Source organism: Nicotiana sylvestris, chromosome 4 (assembly GCF_000393655.2).
Source record: "Nicotiana sylvestris chromosome 4, ASM39365v2, whole genome shotgun sequence".
NCBI lineage: Eukaryota > Viridiplantae > Streptophyta > Magnoliopsida > Solanales > Solanaceae > Nicotiana > Nicotiana sylvestris.
In genome coordinates this window covers 26857941-26879537 of record NC_091060.1, presented here as the reverse complement: position 1 = coordinate 26879537, position 21597 = coordinate 26857941, and the positions used below count along the sequence as shown (strand labels likewise).

Below are 21597 nucleotides of genomic sequence, written 5' to 3'. Positions count from 1 at the left end.
AAGGGATGGCGCATTCTATTGAGATGACAACAGCAGCAGACGACCAAACTCCACTGCTTCGTCAAAGCGCACGCTCACATGTAATACCTTTTCATTTATACTTTTTGCTTTTGTTTTGTTACAAAAAAGCAACAAGGTGAGAGGTGTTTAGGGTTTTCATGAGAAAGAAGAAAAAGTGAGCGTTTGGACATATGTAAAATTCCAGAAAAAAGTGAGGAAAAAAAATCGACTTGAAATCAGTATTTGAAAATTAGAGTTGTGTTTGGAAATAGATACAATCTTGAGCTAGTTTTGAATTTTTTTTTAGTACTTTGAAGTGAAAATTTCCGAAATTTAACTTCCAAGTTAAATTTGAAAATTTCATGGCCAAGTAGTGATTTTGAAAAAAAAGTAAATTTTTTTTGGAAAAAAGAATCTTTTGTTGTGGCCAAACAGACCCTTAGAGTGTACTATTAGATGCACTTCTGATGTGTAAAAGTGAATTGGCTATTAGGTGGGGTAAAGGTAAACTATATAGTAGTATTAAGCCTACTTACAATAATATCTTAAAATGTTCTATTGGAGTCGTTCATATTTTTTTGTTCATAATTTAATTTCTGTATATGGACGGTAATTTCTTTGGTAAGATTAAAGTGACTTCCCACGGTTCAAACCTCATTCCAACCTCCCCTTTCTTTGTACCGGCGTTATTTGTTCACCAAAACTTTACTACTATTATTTATCCTTTTATTTTTTTTTAGGTCATTTGGCCTCGATCTAATTATCTTTTGGCAACAAAATAAGCAAAAATTACTATATACTAGTAGTATATTTTTTTCTAAAAGAAGGAAAAAGAAGTCAAGCTCTGAGAACTAATGAACATAACTGTTCCAATCGGAAGCAAGTTTCTCTTCTAAACAAAATTATTTTAATATAGACACTAGAGATCTCTTGTTAGTTTTTTTTCTTTCTTAGTAAGTGCCAAAAGTAAATGACTTGTGACTCTTTTTTCCCCCACCAATTACAGATGGAAGAAGGAAGTAAAGTGGATCATGTAATGGAGATAGGGGATACAAGTGGTGAAGATCGATCCGGGTTGCAAACCAGAAAAGAAATCTTTGATGAAAGATTTAAGGATTTGAACAATAATTGGTCAACAAAATCATGTACCATATTCAAAGTAAATGTGGGGTTACGTGAATCAAATTCAGATGCTTATACACCAAAGTTGATCCCCATTGGTCTTTACCATAACAAAAATCCTCAACTTAATTCGATGAGAAAATACAAACTGTTGTACCTACAACGATTTCTCCAGAGGAAAGAGGGGCTTGATGTGGATAGTTGCGCCAGAAAATTGGAGGAAATGAAGGATGAAGCACTAAAGTGTTATGACGATATAAATTATAAGGAGTTTGATACTAATAGCACTAAGGAATTCGTGGACATGTTGTTGGTTGATGGCAGTTTCGTGGTTGAGTATATTCGAGAGGATTGTTTGGAAAATCAGCCAAGAGAAGGCCGAATTATAAACACAGATTGGATGGTATCTCTTGTAAATCGTGACCTGTTGCTGCTAGAGAACCAACTTCCTTTCTCTGTACTCACTAAGCTTCATGGTATGACTGCACATCAAGGTGAAATGTCATTCACAAAACAAGTGGAGAAGACTTTTTTATCTAACTTACCGAATATGTGCCCAGCATCCTTGAGTGAGACTACCACAGGTAATGCAGACAATATGGAACTCAAACATATACTGCATGTACTACACAAGGCTTGTCAACCTTCACAGACGACGACTAGCACGACAAAATCAGAACATTCCAGGAAACGTTTATGTTGGAATCCTTTACAACTATTTAGGCCGAAAGAAACGCCAAGAGATACGAAACACATAACGTTGCATGGCAACATGCCAAATGCAACAGAGCTTTGTGAAGCTGGAGTTACATTTTCAAAAGTTCAAAATGTTTATAGTTTGTCGGACACAAATAACAGCCTTGGAAATAGGACAGTATCACTCTTTGATATAAAATTTGAGAAAGGGTTAATGGAAATTCCTTCATTTGAAATCGTTGATCTTACGGAGACTCTCCTGCGAAATCTCATAGCTTTTGAACAGCATTGGCCAGATGTATATCCTACATGTTTCAGTGATTATGTAATTTTCATGGATTATCTTATTGAATCAGAAAAAGATGTGAGTTTGCTTCGCCTGAAAGGAATCATCAGGAACAGGATAGGAGAGGACAAAGAAGTGGCCAGCATCTTCAACAAAATGGGGAAAGGGGTTGCCGTTTCATGTGAGGACTTCTACTACAAAGAAGAATGCAGAAAATTAATTCAACATTGTGAAAAACCATGGAACCGAATGAAGGCAAATTTGAGGCACAATTATTTTAGTAGTCCTTGGGCCGGAGCTTCAACTGTGGCAGCCGCCGTACTCCTCATACTCACAGCAATGCAGACTAGCTTTCAGAGCTGATCGTAAGAAATAGTCATTGTTCTAATTGTTTGAATGTCTCCATTGTAGTGTCTCCTCACAACTCCATACATGCAATTTGCATGTGCGTTGATGAGTTTAATTATTGTGTCAATGCTTTGTCCATTAAATGATTAGAGGTGTGAAGAAGCGTAAGTTTTATCTTTTCCTCATGTTGTAATCGTAGTATTAATCCAAGTATTACAAATCTATACATTGTAAGTCATGCATATGAACTTGATATTTGACATATCACCAAAAAAAAAAAAAAAAAAAAGAAGAAGAAGAAGAAGAGGAGGAGAGTACATACTTTGGTGACTTTCTGTGGAAGATTAGTGCCAGAACTATTATAGTTTCAATAATATTAGAGTAGGTCTGAGTGTTACTTCATACTTGTAGCCATTTTCATCTGAACCCAACGGATTCCAACCTGTTCAACTGATGCTTGAAGACACATCCATTAAAGTGAGGCAACATCTAACAGTCAAGAAGTCAAAAGGAGAAAGGTCGTTAGAAATGCTGAACTGCAGGTGTACCAACCAGTCCTCTTCATGAAAAGAGAGATATGTCTATCCATTCAAACTTGCAGCATGACTAGCAACTCATCTCCCTGGAGAAGATAATCATATTCACAATTGAGAATCCGTAAGTGGGAGCATGAAGCAGATAAAGTACTCGAGTAGTTCTCTCGCATAATGTTCCAGGTACAATCCATAAACATCCACCTTGTTTTATGTATCTATAAATCACCATCCTCTACCTTGCAACATCAATGCATCATAATAGTTTGCTGTGTACCAGACAAGTACGCCACGAAACAAACTTGAAATATAGGGGAAAAAGAATAATAAATTGAAATCTGAAAACCAACGATGAGAATAATTACACTAGAAATCACAATATGTTCCACAACTCTTGCTTCAAAACTATAAATTAGAAACATAACTAAAATCTGCAAAGAACAAACTATATTTTCAGAGTCCCAGATGAACCATACACCATGTACAAGATAATCTCTCAAATGGTCTTCGTTTCCATCACTTCCAGGTAAGACAAGTATCATAAAAGCCAACTCGTCTGGTACCTGATCCTACTTCCCAGAGCTTGATTTCCATCCCGAAGCTTCATCCCCATCATTGAACACACTATTGTATCAGCGAATAGGGTGGTACTGTGTGATCCCTCGCTTCGGAGGCAACTTCCGCAAAATGAAAAGGATAAGCGAAGAAGGTAGTATCTCCACCAACTGCAAAGAGTTGACAGAATTCTGGTCATCCGCAAAACATATACACAATAATCCCTTTTGTCTTGTTTCTGTGCACTTAATATTGTAAATACAGGCCGAAAACCCAAATTTAGAATACTCATGGGTTTAAATTTACATCAACTTTTACTTATGCTAGGACAAACACACATAAATAATAGAAATAAATCAAGCTTTAATTTCAGTACACATATTCAACACTAAACTCCCGCTATGTGCGGAGTCCGGGGAAGGGCCTAACCACAAGGGTCTATTGTATGCAGTCTTACCCTGCATTTCTGCAAGGGGTTGTTTCCACGGCTTGAACCCATGACCTCCTAGTCACATGGCAGCAACTTTACCAGTTACGCCGGGTCAACCTTTCTAAATTTATTGTTTCACCAAAATGCCGTAAATTGGAGCCAATTTTCAATTCAAGAAAACCTAGATACCATCGCATAAACAAGAAACTCTCAACCCTAACCAAGGAACTGGGGACGAAGTTTGACACATGAAAAGAGTTATTGAATGCCACAAGCTGGTGAATCATATTGGTTTTCCAATTAAGTCATGATTTGGAAACTGTGCTTTGCCAATGTTGCACGGACCTCCAAAATGCTTCTGCACCCGTGTCGGATCTTCCAAAAATACACTACTTTTGCAGGATCCAGCAATATTAATCTTCTTCACTGGCACTTAAAGAGCAATATGCACGCTGAAAGTACTTACCACTAAAGGTTTAGTGCTGTAGGAACTTACCAGGTAGTACACAAAATTCAAAATTGGATGGTCCAGGACATCAAGATCCGCAGCTTTATCAAACGCATTGAAACACAGCTGTGATGCACATGATAAAAGAAATAAGAGTTAACATGGGTCAAGTTGGTTTCATGCCCTTCTTAAACAACTTACAGTTGAAATCCTGGAAGTATAAGCTAGGACTAATTTACTACAACAACAATATTCAGAATATAAAAATACCATCTAAGGAGAATACACAGAGGTCAATCACACATCACAAAAATGGATTGACTGCTTACAAGGCTTTTTGTGGCGGCGTCCTAATTTAGCTGAGAATATCTTATTCGGTAGGAATATGTACTTACCATAATGCATCTAATGAGGAAGCATGTAAAGCATATTGTTGTCACATAGCCAACCTATAGAAGCCAAAATATAGAAGCAGTTCAACGACAAAAAACAAGAAGAAAGGACAACTAATAATGAAAGACACACAGTACGACAGTAACATGCCTCCTGTAGCTTCTTCTGTCTCCCTTTTGATTCTACAGGGAAACGCCGTAACATGAGGAAAAGCCTGGAAGGAAGTGATGTAAGGTGAAGGAAAACTGTGAACATCAAATAGGTAATGAAACCATGACTACCCACTTTAACCTATTTTTCACATACAAACTATATTAAAATGTGCATGTACCAAAAGGTGAAGGGACAAATTAAACGAACATATACAATCTGCTTTAGGTAGCCTTCAAGGAGTGAGCATATATCAATATCTTATCATGTAAGTTACGAATCAAATTTCCAACTGCATATTTCAACATTAAACTGCAGGATATCTATTTGCACAAACCTAGCAAAGAATAAGAGAAGAAAAAACTTTAGACCATTTAACAGACCAATAAGCTAAGACATAAAAACCAAAAAGAGAGAAGAAAAAGCAAATGCTCATGAAAGTATACAAAAGAATTATGGGAGCAAGTTCTTTATTTAAAATAAAATAAAACGAATTTAGGGACCAAGTCTGAACAAGTGGGATACAGTATTACCATGTGCCTAATCCGAGTAGATGCCACAAAAGGTGTACGTGGCACTCTACGTACCCAGTCTACTTAAGGCAGTCCGTTGGGTTACATGTTCATGTAGATTCATCTCAGACTCCAACAACAACAACAAACCCCGTATAGTCCCACAAGTGGGGTCTAGGAGGGTAGTGTGTACGTAGACTTTACCCCTACCTTGAAGGTAAAGAGGATATTTCCAATAGACCTCATCTCAAAGTCTAATAGAAGATAAAAACCAACTTTATATGTTTTACGAGTGTTGCAGCTGTGAATGAATGATAATATTTTTTACTAGCCAGATTTGGGCTTTGGTTCTAAGATATCCCCATTGTTGCAGAACCCAGTGAGCACTTGCTCTCACTATTAGAAACATTTAAACCAAGAAAATTATTGAACCTAACCTACGTGAAGATCATGAACCCCATGACGATAACACAATTGTAAGAGATAGATGGATGTCTACCATAAATCCAATTCTAAATCCACCATACACTCATCAAACTGGGTGTTATTCTCCTTTCATATCAACTCTTAATCCTGCCTATCTCTCACTAGCTCATCCTTATGAAATTATTCAAATGTTTGGCAACAGCGGGGAAGCACCATGGTCTATGACAAAGCAATATGGACTGCTATATATGAATGAGAACGACTGGATGCATTGCTGCAATCAGAGAGTGAAAGACATCTACTACCTGAGAAACAGCTTATTATATAAATTACATTAAGTTCAGAAAAAGGGATCCTTAAGGCTTAGCTTGGATTAATCTCAGACTGGTTTAAAATCTATGAATTTGCAGGCTGGGTAAGCAGATCATTACTTATCCAAAGGACAACTTTAAGCAAGTAAACAACAATTACATAGCATAACAACAGAGGTTCTTAGAAAGTGAAAGTGGTAAAGGATCTGTGTAGCCGTTACTCAGATATTCTTTTGATAAACATAGCGCCATTGTCTCACAAAGGACAGAAATAAATGCATGGCATATGATCGTCTGCTTGCATTTGTGCTTCTAGATGTGTGGTTCCACCAATGCACTCCTTCAGAGGTTAGATTGAATCACTGGTAAGAGAAATTAGATCTTACCTTCCTCCATAAAGAAGAAACCCCAAGGCTGCAAATAGAGATACACCTGAAAGATAATGCGTGCCAGTACAAAAGAAAATATGTCAGTGCAGACGCAATATATCTATGCAATAAAAAATATTAAAATAAGGTAAAATCCAAAATGCACACCTGCAAAGAACACCTTAGATAAGATGACGAGAGCTGGAATAGGTTTCCACCATATTATGAGCCATAATATAATCTGGAGATTTAATAAGAAAAAGAATAAATCAAGCAACAAACATCCACAAAGCATCTGTAGCTATGAAAGAAATTCAATTTCTCAGATACTGTTTCATGTAAAAACTCTATCACAGGACATAAGCTTGTGTAATGTCCAACTCTGGCACTTAGCAAATCACCAGACGCAGTATCCCTTCTTGATAAAGCATCTTCAAACTTAGAAATCCAGTCCTATTCATGTAATTTCATTTGGAACCAGTAAATTAAGACATTACTGGTGCTGTGTTTCTTTTCTTCCCTCTGATGTGACGAATTTGTATAATTACTGACGCTTTTTTCCTTTTTACTTTGGGATGGGTGCATTTGGGGTTTGGCGGGTGGGGGAAGGGTCGATCATGTGTGTCCTACCCCCAAAAGCAACATGAATACACTTTTTGAGCTTGTACTGGATAGGAAAGTGGTTGAAGGGAAGCTGAAGGCAGGTCTTATTACTATCTGGTGCATGAGAAGACATGTTTAGACGGACGGAATTCAGTCAGCAAATATAAAACAAATAAATTCCAATGTCAGTGTACAACTTGCATTTGATGCAACAACTAGATCTATCAGCAGATAACGCAAACTAAGTAGGAGTAACAATTTAAGTAAAACAAACAAATGCAACTAAGAATTCAAAAGAAAAACCTCTGCTAATTTTTAGAAATACTGAGTAGGTGAAAGACAGTCATTGTGACCCTAGGTCTAGTGGTAAGAGCGCAGCACATGATGTGTGGGTTAGGCACATCCGTGGTTCGAACTCTGCCGCGGACAAGAGCTTGGTATTGAAGTGGATAAGGCTACAAGCTGTGTGTCATTCCCTTGGATCGCTTATCAAAAAAATGAAATGCAGTCCTTGTTTGTAAAACTAGTCAAGTCATAAGTCCACTTGGGAGAATAATCTCTAGGTTTAAAGTTTTGCAATATGTTACAAGTTAATTTAACTCAATGCTCAAGCACCAATGTTTCCCAACTCGTGGGATTATACTGGGTTTGTTGTTGTTGTTGTTGTTGTTGTTGCTCAAGCACCAATGTTTTGCTGAGCACGTGTAGTGTAAGGACTAAATATCTACCTGAACAGCATACACCACTCCATTAATTGTGAAGAAACTAGGCCTAAGAGCATCAGTAGATACAGCACGTGCCTGCCACAGGAAAGACACATATATTAACCTTGAAAAGTGACACAATCTGCAAAGCATTGAGTTGAGAGAACACAGGCAAACCTGATAGTATATCTCAGCCCAGAATAATACTAGCAGAGCAAAAGTTGTGAAGAATGCAAGACTTGGCATATCAAGCAAGATGTGCTGGATAATCTACACAGACATAACCTACATAGTTACAAACTGAAAGGAAACAAAGATAAAAATGGCAACCAGACGTCTAATCTATGTCAGTGCCTAACCTCAGGGTTCAACTTCTGAACATCCCGGCGAAATGCAAAAACAAGCGAGCGAACTACCAAAGGACAAAAACACGACTTCATTACTAAACCCAACAGGTCAAAGCAAACTGAAATGTGCCGGAAAAATCTTTTTTTCCCAAATAGTATAACCCTAACCGGAGTACCGGACAGATCAGAAAAACACCTTGTAATATTTTCAATCAGCATGTTTCCAACATAAATAATTACGTATGAAAGAAGATACCAACCTCCATTCACCAAGAAATTGAGAAAGTGGAAAACTTTCTGAGTGGTCCATCCATACTCGGGAACTCTCATTTGAATCCGAATTAATTGCACCTGCAATTTGACAAAGTTAGAAACAACCAGAGTCACAGGCACATTAAAACAATAATAACAGGGACTATATCTATTTTAGAACACATATTAACCACATGATTACTTGATAAGCAAGAAGATATATTTTTTTTTTGGGATACATGGAAATTCAGATCATCATTCAAAAATCAACTAAGGACACACATAAACGAAAAAACCAACTCGTAGCACCTTCCAATTTCAAACTGGAAGGCGTTTGCATGCTTATAAGAAGTTGCCCTTTGTATAGCATATATAAAGCCAATTTACAGGAAACAAGGAAGAGCGGATAGCTCTCATGGTAAATCAATGAAGCCTAATATTAATTTACGAATTACCCAATTCACCCTCTTGAAGGTTTTTCCAGGTATTAAGGTCCCGTCTTACCCTCACCCATGTGAGATTCAAAAAGCATAGCCAGTTATAAGTACAAATAAATAAAGGATGAGGGTAGCAATAGATTGACAACTAGAGTGTAGTGTTAACTATGACAAATCTTCGAAAGGATACAAAAGATTCAAGTTGCTATCCAATGAAGTGTAATTAAATGATTGAAAAGTTCCTATCTCAAACCTGATACTCCACTAAGTATGGCTATTACATTTCGATGTATCTCGGGGTGTAATGCTTTTGCATTCATCGTATTAATTCCACTTCCTACTTTGCTCTTTTATGATCTCGACTAATGATTCAATTGTCATGTAAAGCGTGGAATTTAAGGTTCTACCAAAACCCTCAAAAAAGAGTTTAAGTTCTATGCACTGACCATAAACAAATTTACACAACCAGATCACATAAAGGCAGGTAACTCTAGTTAATAACATTGATTGATAACCTACAAGTCACGGAAAGTAAACTGTCATAACAAGTTATATTACAAGGATGGTCTAAGAAAATCTTTATAAGGCATCTAAATTCTTAAAGGAGTTTTCGAGCTAATTAATACACAATTACTACCAAAATTTCAAATTAATAAATAATAAATAAAAAGTGATAATTACAAGAGCAACAATTGAAACGACGCCGTATAAGATCGCGAGGACATGGTAAGTACGGTCTTGCCAAACAATGGATTTGTTCACCTCCTCCCACCAACTTAATGCCTCATGCAAGCGGTACGCCACCACCGCCGCTGCCGTCGACGGGTCCGCTGCCGTCTCTACCCGACCCATCGCCGGAGATCCGAAATTAGACACCAAAGTAAAGTAAAAAAAGGAATTTTTTTGAGAATTTGTTTTACTAAAGTCTTTCCTTTTTCAGAAAATTGTTGAGTCTAAAACGGCCGGCGAGAAAGGAGCAGAGAGCGTGTATTAAAGATGTGTACGACGACGTTCCGTGATCGTACTTTTTAGGATTTTGACTATTATTTTATGTTAAGATATGTTGTACTACGAGATTTAAAGAGAATGATGAGGGTAATATTATCTGAAAGGTACAAGTCAAGTGAATCATAGGACAGCTAAAGTAATGAATCGGCACAATTGTTTTGCAACAGATTACACGTGGGTTGACAACGGAGAGGATGTGCTTTAAGATTACTAGCAAAAATTGTTCTGGATAATTGTTCATAATAATTAAAATTAATAACTTAAAAATAAAATAAATAATCTTTTATAACAGGTTAAATAATTTTACATTTTGTCTATAAGTTAAATTCCTATATTGTTAGTGTTTGTATCAAAATCAAATAGACACGTGTCTTCTACTTAAAAGTTTGTGTTTAATTAAAGACAAAAGGTAATACGCTTTTGTTATTTAATTGTGATTAACTATCTGAGCTGAGTAAGTTATTTCTTTTTCGTTCTGTTAAGTGTTAACCATTGCCTAAATTGAAAAGAAGAAACGTGTCTAAAGGGATCAAAAGAAGGAAAAACAAGGCCTCAACCATGAAAAGAACTCGTCTTACAATTATTTTCCCAAAAAACTTCTGTGATTTTTGTACTCTCCCCAATTCAATTTTAGCGGGGGATTTCTATCTGGATATACTATAATAAAAATTTATTTACTATCTTTATTTAGATTCTTTATTAATTATTTTATATACTCATATTTACTAGTTTTATACAAAACCATAAAAAGGAGAAAATGAAACATATCTTAAATATTGGGTATCAGTTACGGATAATCCCCCTACATTTAAGAAACTCTTCCTTTTTTAAAGGATTACAAAACATCATGTGTCTTTGTACTTATCCACCGTAGGAGATTCGCTGATACCCAAAATCATCACCTCTCTTTCATACAAATCAACTAATATCTCCCTCTCTCTCTCTCATACAAATCAAACTATTATCTCTCTAAAATTGTAGCATCATATATTTCTCTTAATCAATTCCACCAACAACTATTAAAAAGCTTCAACACTTGACAAATCCATCAATATTATCTCTGAAATTGTAGGTGGAGGGGTCTGTCATTGACATACCATTAAAAAGCTTCGAAGCTTTGAATTAGATATTCAGATTTTACGAATTTGTAAATTTTTTTCGATTGGGTGTTCTTGAAAACGATTGAAAATATCATTTAGAGTTTATATCTCAATTTTAAGGGAGATTTGTTAAGTTTAAAGCTGGTTTTAGGTTGAATTTCTGATTGAAACTCGAGGAAGAAGAAGTTTCGGAATTTAGATGGGGTAGTTTGACTCGACATGAAATTTTAGGAAAAGAAAAGAAGCCTTTTGAAATTGTGATCTTAAAAACTTAAGGGGTAAAAGCTTTGTGGGGCCATGACATTTGTGTGGTTATAAAAACCTCTCATTAAGAATAAAATGGGTAAAAATGAAGAGTTTAAAGTTGAATTATTTTCAATTATAAAAAAAATATCATTCTTTTTTGAACAAACTAATAAGAAAAGTGTATCATTTAAATTGAAACGGATAGAGTATCTTGTAAGTGGGGAATCGGTTTTTGGGAGAATCGTACAAAAATGACACGAAAATACTTTTAAAGACGGGAGCTTGTTGTCTTAAGAGGGATATTGCAATTTATTAGAGAATTACTACATGTATATTGACATACAAAATGCTTAAATTATCAACTACGAAACTATAAACAAAATTTAGAACAGTGAGGCTTCCGGCGCAAATCCGGATTTATTAAGGCCCCAATATTAGTATCAGACACCAAATAAAAACTAAAACAAAATAAAAAATAGAACAATAGAACATCAATACAAGTGAAATTTCCATTTTCATGTACCACCAAATCAAAGCTGGAGAAGTGCAAGGAATCATCACCATGAACGTAATGAGATAGTTGACATTTCATCACTTAACCAAAAATCTCAGGTTCGAGCTTTAAAAAACCGAATTAACCAGTTAGTGGGCTACTTCAAATACCAGATAACTAAACCAAAACAAAAAGGAATGCAAGGGCTATGCTGCATATCACCGGGGTATAGTCTATTGAACAGGAAATCAGAACCTAAAAACTCATTTGTGCTTTTTCTATATCAAAAAGGACTTGATCCTAAACTAGTAGGACTCCATGTTCTATTTCACCTTACGAGAATTGCCCCTCTTCTTTCTTCACACCATACTATTCTTGCCGCGCAGTTCCCAACATAAACTTTAACTCGGAATGAGCAAATTGATACAAGTAACAATGTCACTACCGAATATGTATAGGAAAAAAGAAAAAATTACAACTAAGTTCAGCTGAACCAATTTCAAGAGAAAAGATATAGCAAACATGTTTCTTATTAATCCTCTAATGTTACAGTCAACACCCTCTTTGGCAAAACTATAGAGCTGCCAAGTGCCACTAACTGATGGAAAATTTTCTATCCAGTCTGAGTATAAATACAAAGTAAAAATTTCTGATAGCGCAAAGGGCAAGAAAAAGAGTGTTCTCTCTACTTCTAAAAATAAAATCAGTAGAGCAGTTGAATTTGCTCATTCTGAGCCAACCTAAGTAGCTCACAAATGCTTACAGCCATAGCAACAACTTAGAGCAAATGATATATCCCATCATCTACGAGAAAACAACACCCATCTTCTTTGCAAAGTCATCTCCATCATCGTCATCTTCATCTAGGTATTCCTCACCAGCGTCAGCATTCTCACCTTCATCTAAATTGTAGTCTTCACCATCAACCTGCTCATAATCATAATCTCTCTGATCATGACCTTCGGGGTCTTGATCATCTTCTTCTTCCACAATCATCCCTTCTTCAGCTTCAAGTTCATTTGCACCATCGTGTAGAGGAGATTGATGACCAGCAGATATCGTCTCTTGAGGCCCATTTTTCTCACCTGATGGAGGATCAGATTCTTCCTTTTGCCCAAGGTCAGACCTGCTCCTGGAGATTGAGGAAGTTACCAATGAGTGGTCTTTTCTTTCATGTTGATAGTCTTCACTCTTATCAGATGGCATGCCCGTTTCACTTCTTCTTTTTCTCTTCAGGATCTCTTGCAGAGGCATTGGTCCTTCAAATGATAGATCACCTCCACTTTGCTGATAGCTATCATGCTTTTGGAACTTACGCTTCCCTAGGGCCTGTTGCTCGTCGACATTTTGTTCACTGGTCTCAGCAGTTTTCCTACCTTTAAGTTCTGCAAGCCTTCGTGGACCAGAAAAATCAGAATTATTCTCACTTATATCTTTTCTAAGGCGTGGACCACTGTTATTTCTTCCAGCATTACTGAGATCCTCCTGCACTCTTCCCTTTATTCTATCACGAAGCCTTCCCTGTTGAGAGAAAAGCTGGGGCCTTTCTAAAGATAACCTGCCACGGTTCCTAGCCCTATCTGTTTCCCTATCTAACCCCATGTCCGCCCCATTAGTTGGAGAGGATGATCTACTTGGTAACTTTATTCTTCCTCGAAGACGACTAGCAACAGAACTATCATGTGAGGGTAAATGCTGTCGATCCCTCCTGGAACCCTGGTAGCCTCGATCATCAACATGCTTTTCACTTGCATAGTCATGACTAATGACTGACCTCAACCCATTAACTCTCTTATGCTTTGATAAACGATGTCTCAGATCTGACTCTCGAACTTCTTCGGGGCTGTACGCTCTACCATAGCGTCTCCTCTCAAGATGAGCTGATTCCCCTTGTATTATCTCAGAAGAAGCTCTATGCTGCACCCTACCAGAGCGACCCGCAAGCCTGTCGTGAGAGTCACGCTCGTACACATCATGGTATGCATCTTGGTCATTATCTGCTACTGAAGTGTAATCGGCAGAGCGGCCAATATCGTATTCATTCCTTCCCGCATCTCTGCCATACTGATCTTCACCGTGATAGAAATCATTACCTCTTAGCTCATCATCCACAAGAACATCAAAACCAGGCGAAAGCTCCCTTGAAATATCATCACCCTTGTTCTGAATGCTGCTGTGATCATCAAACCTGACAGACTGCTGCACTCTGTTGGACCTACCAACAGGATTTCCATTTGTAGGAGGCACACCTTTTGGTTTGTGCCTGTGATGCACAACATCAATGACAGAATTTGGTGGCAGCACGTTCTCGTTAAAGGCAGAGTCATTCTTGGACAAATGAGTTCCCAGTTTCCCAATTGGTTGTGCTTGTAGAGGTAATTCACCAGACTTCCAAGTATTTGCTTGAGAAAATGTCTTTCCTTGCACACACTTTTCAAGCCTACCAAATGCCTTCTTAAAAGGGTTTTTCTCAGTAGATGCAGTAGATACAGGATGTGGTGGGGCTTTGTTAGGTACAGAGATCGGTGCATGGAAGAACGGACACCTATCACCTTTTAAACAGAAGCCTTGCTGGAAGAATATGCAGGGTACACCTTGCTTACCAGAACCATATGGAACATTTGGTGTAGGTGCAACAGATGCCACTGGAGGTACAGAAGATCCCGTAGGAGTTTGAACTTGAGCTCCCAAAAATCCATCAAGCGGCTGTAAGAAGAAGATTGTTAACTATCATGTCAAAAATTAGCTTACACAGCACGCTGTGTTCACTATTAAAAGTATAAACTGTTAATTTTATATCACCACAACAAGGAAACCTGGGTACTTATTATAGCACATAGATGATAAGATTGCGGAGTATGTTAGAGAAGAAATGACTCACAGGATGCCGGAACCCGCACTTTGGGTTTAAGCAGCTTCCATTCAACCAGTACCAGCAATCTCGAGGATTAAGCCGAGCTACGTCACTATGGCGGTACTCACACTCGCTTCCCTGTTGACAAAATAATTAAGGCGTCAGGAAAAATTGATGTAGATGCGTACAGAGCAAAGACACAGATTGAATCACCTAGAACATTATAAATCATGGAGAAGCCAATAAAGTCTGTATTCACTCACCCATACAGAAAATTGATACGGAAAAGTACGATGCCAACTGCTTTTGTGCAACAATTGTCATTTACTCACTTGTTATAAAAAGATAAATTAATGAGAAATAAGTTCAGTTACCACACGTGTTGCATTGATTAACTTTGTCTTACAAAATCCGACCAAATCAAATGACAGTTAAGATGTTAAACCAATATTCTATCGTAGATAATAAAGACAAATGTGATTGATAATAATTACATGTTCACTTAATTTTGGCATCCAAGTCTCTAATTTTAAACTTGCTCCAAGATTGACTCTCAGCCCAGTATTTCAAAACCATCATATAGATAAACAAAAAAAAAAAATCTTTGATACGCACTTCTAATTAACAGAAAAACCAACAAGCTGCTTGAGCATATGTATCAAAACGGCAAATAGCAAAAACCTAACCGTTCCCAAGAGCGTCGATCATGCCCTAAGATAGATCCAAATACACAAGGACACCAAAAGACAACAGTGCTTTAAATTGAAGACTTCTAGATATATAAGTTAAAACCTTCTACATAGAGCAATGGCTTCTCACTACGGAAAATCTGGAGGACACACAGCTCATTCAAAATTCTTTACATTTCCTGACCAAAAAAAAAAGATACTTTCTTCAATCTGATAGCACAAGAAACAAAAAAGGAACACGAAATTCAAAATCAGGCATCGGTAGTCCAAAGTTCAAACGACAGCCGAAACCACAGCTTCCGGAATGCTAGGGTTTACCCATAACTAAAAACCAGTGGCGGATGTAGGCACTCTATATATGTTAGGAGATCCACTGAATATGTACAAAAATCAAGTTTAGGACCCAATAATGCTAGCACTTGTGGTCATTGTCCTAGAATCCAGAACCCATAAAGTTCAATTCCTGGATCCCCCTCTTCTAAAAACAGTAAGTAGCTCAAGTTTTAAAAAAATAAAGCAATCACCTTGGATTAAAAACACCAAAAAACAAGTCTTGTTGATCGAACACATACTTCAACTAGTTCAGGTCCATAAAACGATCTAATCAAATCATATCAGCTACTACTACTACCACGTCTCAATCCCAAACTAATTCGAATCAGCTATATGAATCCTATATATTAATTCCACTGCATGTACCGAAACCCACAAATAGGGGCGGAGGTAGTGTATTATGTACAGGTTACCAAGTAGCTTTTGTTTAGATCTAGTATTAGGAAATCCGTTAAATATGTATGTATATTTTTACTGCAAACTCAGTAACTAAAACGAGCTATGAGTTATGCGGGAAATCAGAACCCATAAACTTCAAATCCTCACTCCGCATCTGCCTACAAATTCTCTAAATCTCACACTAATCCCTACACTAACATACAAATCTAATTTAAAAAGACTAACACCGACCTAAAGTAAGCTGTATTAATCGAATTAAAAAGAAAAGGAAAAGCGAGGTACTTTTTTGCAGGTAAGAGGAGAAGCGAGGAAGTAGACACAATCAGTGTTTCGTTTAAGAGCTTCATCTTCAGCTGATAATGTGGCTGGCGCCGCGGCCGTAGAAGGCGTCTGAATTTGTAGCTGCTGCGGCGGTGTAGGACCCACCATGTTTCTAAAACCCTAATAAGAGATCCTACACGAAGCTTTAGGGGGTGGATCTAGGGTTTCCTAAGAAAGGTATATATGTAATTTTTGTATGTATATGCATACAATTATGAGCACATCTGAACCATAATTGATTCAGGTGTAGCAGCTTTGCAACCCCATAGGGAAGGGAGGTGGGGGCGGGGAGGGGTGCGGGGGTGAGGAGGAAGCCGTTGAGAAAATAAGGGAGAGAGAGAGAAAGAGAAAGATGAGGCTCTGGTGAAAGAAGCTTTTAAGTTGTGGAGTTTCCAATTTCTTTTCTTTTTCTTTTTCTTTTTCTTTTTTTCTTTTTTCTTTTGATAATTATGGTGTTCCAGCCAACTTATTGACATCTCGATTAGTTTCACACAGCTGCTATCTCTTATCAGCACAGCACAGATATCATTAACGTTGTCCACCAAAATTTTAACAAAGTTTGGACAGATGAAAGATATTATATTTGGAATTCTTGCCTCTGCTTAACTTTGAACATGAGACAATTCTTTTTAAACTTACATTTTTACGAAACTTCATGTATGTATCTGTCCATGCATGTTTACTTTATTCTAGTGGAGTTTAGGCCCATTAATTTTGTCATTTGTTATATATTTTATGTTAAACCATTCAACAAAAATTACTTTTGTTTATCCGTTAAAATGAATAACAATTAAATTTGTACGCGGTTTAAAGAATATATAATTTAATCTAACATAAATTATCAGAGAACATTAAATAGTTAAATTGAAATAAGATAAAACGATCAAATCATAATGATGCAGTAATTAAGCCTTGTGTTTAGCTTAAATGCCGACGGTTGATCTTGATTGAGCCCTCGAAATAGAGCTCGAATCCGAATAAATGGGTAACTAACTGAATAACACTTAAAACGATTGTTGAGAGCTAAAGTAAATTCTATTGCCTTGGTAAGCATGAAAAAAGTGAGCCAGAAAAATGAAGGGGTCCTCCTCTTTATATAGTAGAGGAGATTTAACCTTAGTATAAGTCTAAATAAAATAAAATTCTTTTCTTTCTTTCTTTCCCACGAAAATAAGATCCGAAGCCAATACCGAGTGTGATTTGTGCCGCAATATCCAGCTGATGGTGGATATTTTGGCTCCTTGTTTGTCTCATTTAACCGCCTTTCCTTTACCCTTGATTCTTCATCTCACTCGACCTTGATTCCCTCAGGGTTCGGTCGTGCTCGAGACCTGTCATATTATTCGTCTGTTCTTGATTCCGATCTTTAGGTAACTTCGATCTCAACCGTGCCAGAAACAAGTAACGTTGTTCCTCGTTTCACAGCGGGAAATTGGGGATAACTCTATCCTCGATTTAACCTGTATACAAATAGTCCCCTCACTTCTCAAAAAGTAGATTATAGGAGCGATGAGAAGTGACTAATTGACACCGGTTCCTTCTCTCATAAATCATGTGCAAGCTGACGAACCGAAACGTCCCATCAGTCACGTCGCTCTGACTTTGGATACACAACAGTCGTCGGTTGAACACCCTCGGTAGTTACCAGATTCAGAATGCTTCGCAATCATTACTCTTTCCCTATAAAAGTTTCGGTTTCTCACTTTCACTTTTTAAATTTCTAACTTAAAATTTCCTTAATTTACCTTCGAGCTTTTCATCTTCATCAATTTGTCGATCCTTCAAACCTCCACAACTTGTTCTTCATACCTTCATATCTCCATAGTTCATCTTCGAACCTTCATACCTTATCTTCAAATCTTCATATCAAATCTTCAAATCTTCATATCAAATCTTCAAATCGTCGTATTAGATCCCCAGATCTCCATATTCTCAGATAGGGATGGTGAAGACTTCAAAATCGATACCTCAAAACACCACACCAATAACCTCTTCCTTGGCCACCGGCACCGAGGCAGTGCCTCCGGTAGCAGCCCAGGGATCTCCTCTTACAGATTCTATTCCCAGCGTTTGCTCCATAGATAACGACTTCAAAGTCGAGAAAGCCTCTGCACAAGGGGATCGGGGAGAAGAAGCGTAGAGGTATGTTTTCTCCATTACCATGGAGACACTCAAGGCTGTCCGAGAGAACTGCAAATGGGAAGACAAGGGCGTAGTCATTTCCAATGCTGATGAGGACATCACAATACACGTGGAAGGATACTTAAGTGTTTACACATATCCTTTCACTTTTGGTCCCGTTGATACGGTAGTCCTCAAGTTTTGCAAGAGATATAACATTTGCCTCGGGTAAGTTTACCCATCCATTTGGAGGATCGTGACTCTTCTCCGCCACTTTGCGAAGAATATGAAGGAGCCACAGTTCACAGTTGATCACTTGCTTCGAGTGTATAGCCCCCGAATCTTTTGAGTGGGGTTAATCAAACTTACATGTCGGGCAAAGAAGGCTCCCTTCTCATGCATAGACGAAGACAGGGACCGAGGTTGGCAGGGGAGGTTCGTTCGGATAAAGACCAAGGACCTCATTCCTCCTGAATTCATGTCGTTCCCTGAGAAGTGGAACTCGAATCGCAAGTTTACTTCCTCTTAAGCTGTTAGAGTTTTTTCTTGTATTTACTTTTCCCACTCATGACATATCTTATTCGATGTGCGGATGTCCATTGAGTCCCCAATGCGGCCCCACATATGATGAAGTGGATCGAGGGTATATGCAAACATCTGAACTACTCCAAGCGTGAGTGGCGTAAGCTCTCCAAAGGCAAGTGGGAGGCTCATTCCCATGGTGAGTGCTCTTTTCTGGTAGATCTCTTCCTTGTCACTCCTTATTTCGTCATTGACACAACTCATTCCTTCTTTCACACACTTGCCAAAGACCACCAAGCTTCGGGAAGTCCCGGATACCGTAGTATCGACCTTATCTTCCAAACCCTCTACCTCTCTATAGTTCGTCGCCGAAGTTGCTGCAGAGAAGGAGGAGAAAATGAAGAAGAAAAAAATATCCCCCGACTCCTCAGACACTTCTACCGAGGTCAAGAAAAGAAGAAGAATTGTGCTCAGGGTAAAGAAGAGAACCAAAAAGACTTTGGATGCCCGTGTTCCGGGCTCTGAAGCTCTTCATCAACTCAAGGATTTTTCTGAGGATGATGAATACATGGAAAACATCAACCAAGAGCCGAATGACTCAGAAGATGCCAATCAAGAGTTAGTGGCCCTTGAGGAGGGTGCTCATAAGGCCAAATCCTCATTAACTCAGGGCCAGAAGAAGAATATGCGGTTGTTGCTTCGGAAGAAGCCCTTCCAGTCTGAGAAGGGTCATTTCTGAAGGCGATACTATTATCCACATCCATGAGTCACTGCCTCAAATGGATGCCACTTTAAATGAGGGTCGGGCCACTGAAGAGAAACCGGCTGAGTCATCCCGGGCCATATATGATGCAATTAACTCATTTTTTGAGGATGTGGATGTAGGCATGTTGGAAGACTACTCTGGGTTTGGCCACCTAGAAATCCCGAAAAAGGTTGTGCAACCAGAATCAAGTGGGCCGAATCCGAGCTCAAAGCTTGAGAAACAGTTTCCCGCCCCGAGTGCGGATCCCGAGCGAAAGTGGACGGTCATGTTCTCGTTGTCGGCGGATACTAGCATATTGTCTGGGCCAGTCGGATTGGCCAGTTATCTCCCTTCCCTAGGAACTGATGAGTACCAAATGAAGATGAACTAGGTGGGAGGGCCAAGCCTTTTTAATGAGGCTCAGCAGGCACTGAATCGAGTATGTCTTCTTTTCTTTTTGTCTTAACGAGTTCGCGCTTCTCTGACTATCTTTAACAGTCTTCTTTCTCTGTATCTCAGGCCTCAGTGTTCACCATGAGAGCTTCCACCAATCCAGTATGGAGGGTAGTCATCTCGAGTTCGAGCTCAAGGAACAAGTTCGGCAAACAAAGATGTACAAAGTTTTATGTGAGCAAAAGGACGAAGTCCTTAGGGACACGACCGACCTCTCTACCCTTCAGGCTGAACTAGAGAAGGCCCAAAAAGAGGCCTCAAAAGAAAAACAGGACTATGATCTTGTAGTTGATAAGGTAAGAGTACTCGATATTGATAATGAGAGGCTAAAGGCCAATGCTAATGCCGCAACCTCCGAGGTCCAAGAAAGATAACTCTGATCGACCAGCTCAGGTCCGAGATGAATGGGGTCAAGGCTACGGCTGATGAGCTAAGAGGCAAAATGGATCTCCTAGTATCAGAGCGGGATGACACCAAAGACTTGGAGTCGACCAAGTATCAACTCCGAGTGATGAAAGACAAGGATGAAAAATAGTCTTGGCTAAACGAGGAGCTCCAAGCACAACTCGCCTTGACCGTGGAAAAGCGCGATACTCTTGGTCAAGAGTATACTGTGTTGAAATCCAAATTGGAAGTGGCTTCGAGAAAGATCTCGGGCGCCCAAGATATGTCGGCTCAGTATAAGGCTGACATCGAGATAGTTGAAGCCAAGATTATAACGAAGACCGAGTATGTAAGGTGGATATCTCGAACGGAGGCTTTCAAGGAGATCCAAGCCAGAAGGATCGATGTAGCGGCCAAGATTGAAGAGGACAAGAGGTTAGAAGCCGAGTACAAAGTGAAGTACAAGCCCAAGGGGTCAGATAACGAGCTGGGCTCTGGTGAAGATTAGGTAGGGAATGCCTTAGTTTATGTTGTTTTTGTTTCTCTATACTCGTACATTTTGTATTTTGGGGTCGTTTCTCGTGCCTCTATAAATCTTTTTGATAAATATATGAAATTACCCTTTGGTTATACATTGTGTCCTTCAATTTTTCCACATTTGCTTTTTGCTTAGGACTTATAATATATAACTTATGTCTCAGATTCAGTATGACTAATATATTATCATTGCCTTAGCATAAAATTTTTCGTCGCTCAAATTGTTTGACTTCCAAAGCCCGGATAAAGTATGGGTTAAATAACGGTTCTGAGTTGCTTTGACTTCAGAGGATCTGACCAAAATGAAACGAAGTCTTAATTTTGGGTATGGGAATGATTCATTCGAAGACAGCTAGCCTTTGTTGAAGGTGATCTTTGCCTTGGCTAAAATTCAAAACCGATTAATTCGATCAAATCGGACATAGTCTTTGTAGACCTAAAATGTATAAGGACCTTACTTTTAATATTTAC

At 38.3% G+C, this 21597-nt stretch overlaps 4 protein-coding genes across 4 annotated transcripts; 2 read left to right on the top strand and 2 right to left on the bottom strand.

The window, feature by feature from the left end:
- Positions 1-1006: 1006 nt before the first annotated feature.
- On the top strand, positions 1007-2562 carry LOC104212360 (UPF0481 protein At3g47200-like). The gene has a single exon (XM_009761585.2). It carries the CDS (start codon positions 1007-1009, stop codon positions 2465-2467), a length of 1461 nt encoding a protein of 486 aa, XP_009759887.1. The 3' UTR covers positions 2468-2562.
- Positions 2563-3316: 754 nt separating this feature from the next.
- On the bottom strand, positions 3317-9971 carry LOC104212361 (tobamovirus multiplication protein 3-like). Its single transcript, XM_009761587.2, has 11 exons — positions 9603-9971; positions 8493-8583; positions 8245-8297; positions 8063-8155; positions 7910-7981; positions 6747-6819; positions 6597-6642; positions 4962-5025; positions 4814-4867; positions 4467-4544; positions 3317-3710 (listed from the first exon to the last, which is right to left on the bottom strand). Exons 1-11 carry the CDS (start codon positions 9771-9773, stop codon positions 3618-3620), a joined length of 888 nt encoding a protein of 295 aa, XP_009759889.1. The 5' UTR covers positions 9774-9971; the 3' UTR covers positions 3317-3617.
- A 2294-nt stretch (positions 9972-12265) lies between these two features.
- Positions 12266-16712, bottom strand: LOC104212362 (zinc finger CCCH domain-containing protein 17-like). Its single transcript, XM_009761588.2, has 3 exons — positions 16326-16712; positions 14650-14760; positions 12266-14474 (listed from the first exon to the last, which is right to left on the bottom strand). The coding sequence occupies exons 1-3, from the start codon at positions 16470-16472 to the stop codon at positions 12573-12575; spliced, it is 2160 nt and encodes a 719-aa protein (XP_009759890.1). The 5' UTR covers positions 16473-16712; the 3' UTR covers positions 12266-12572.
- A 1813-nt stretch (positions 16713-18525) lies between these two features.
- Positions 18526-21097, top strand: LOC138889359 (uncharacterized). Its single transcript, XM_070172655.1, has 4 exons — positions 18526-18672; positions 19369-19735; positions 20272-20501; positions 20741-21097. Exons 1-4 carry the CDS (start codon positions 18526-18528, stop codon positions 21095-21097), a joined length of 1101 nt encoding a protein of 366 aa, XP_070028756.1.
- Positions 21098-21597: the final 500 nt, after the last annotated feature.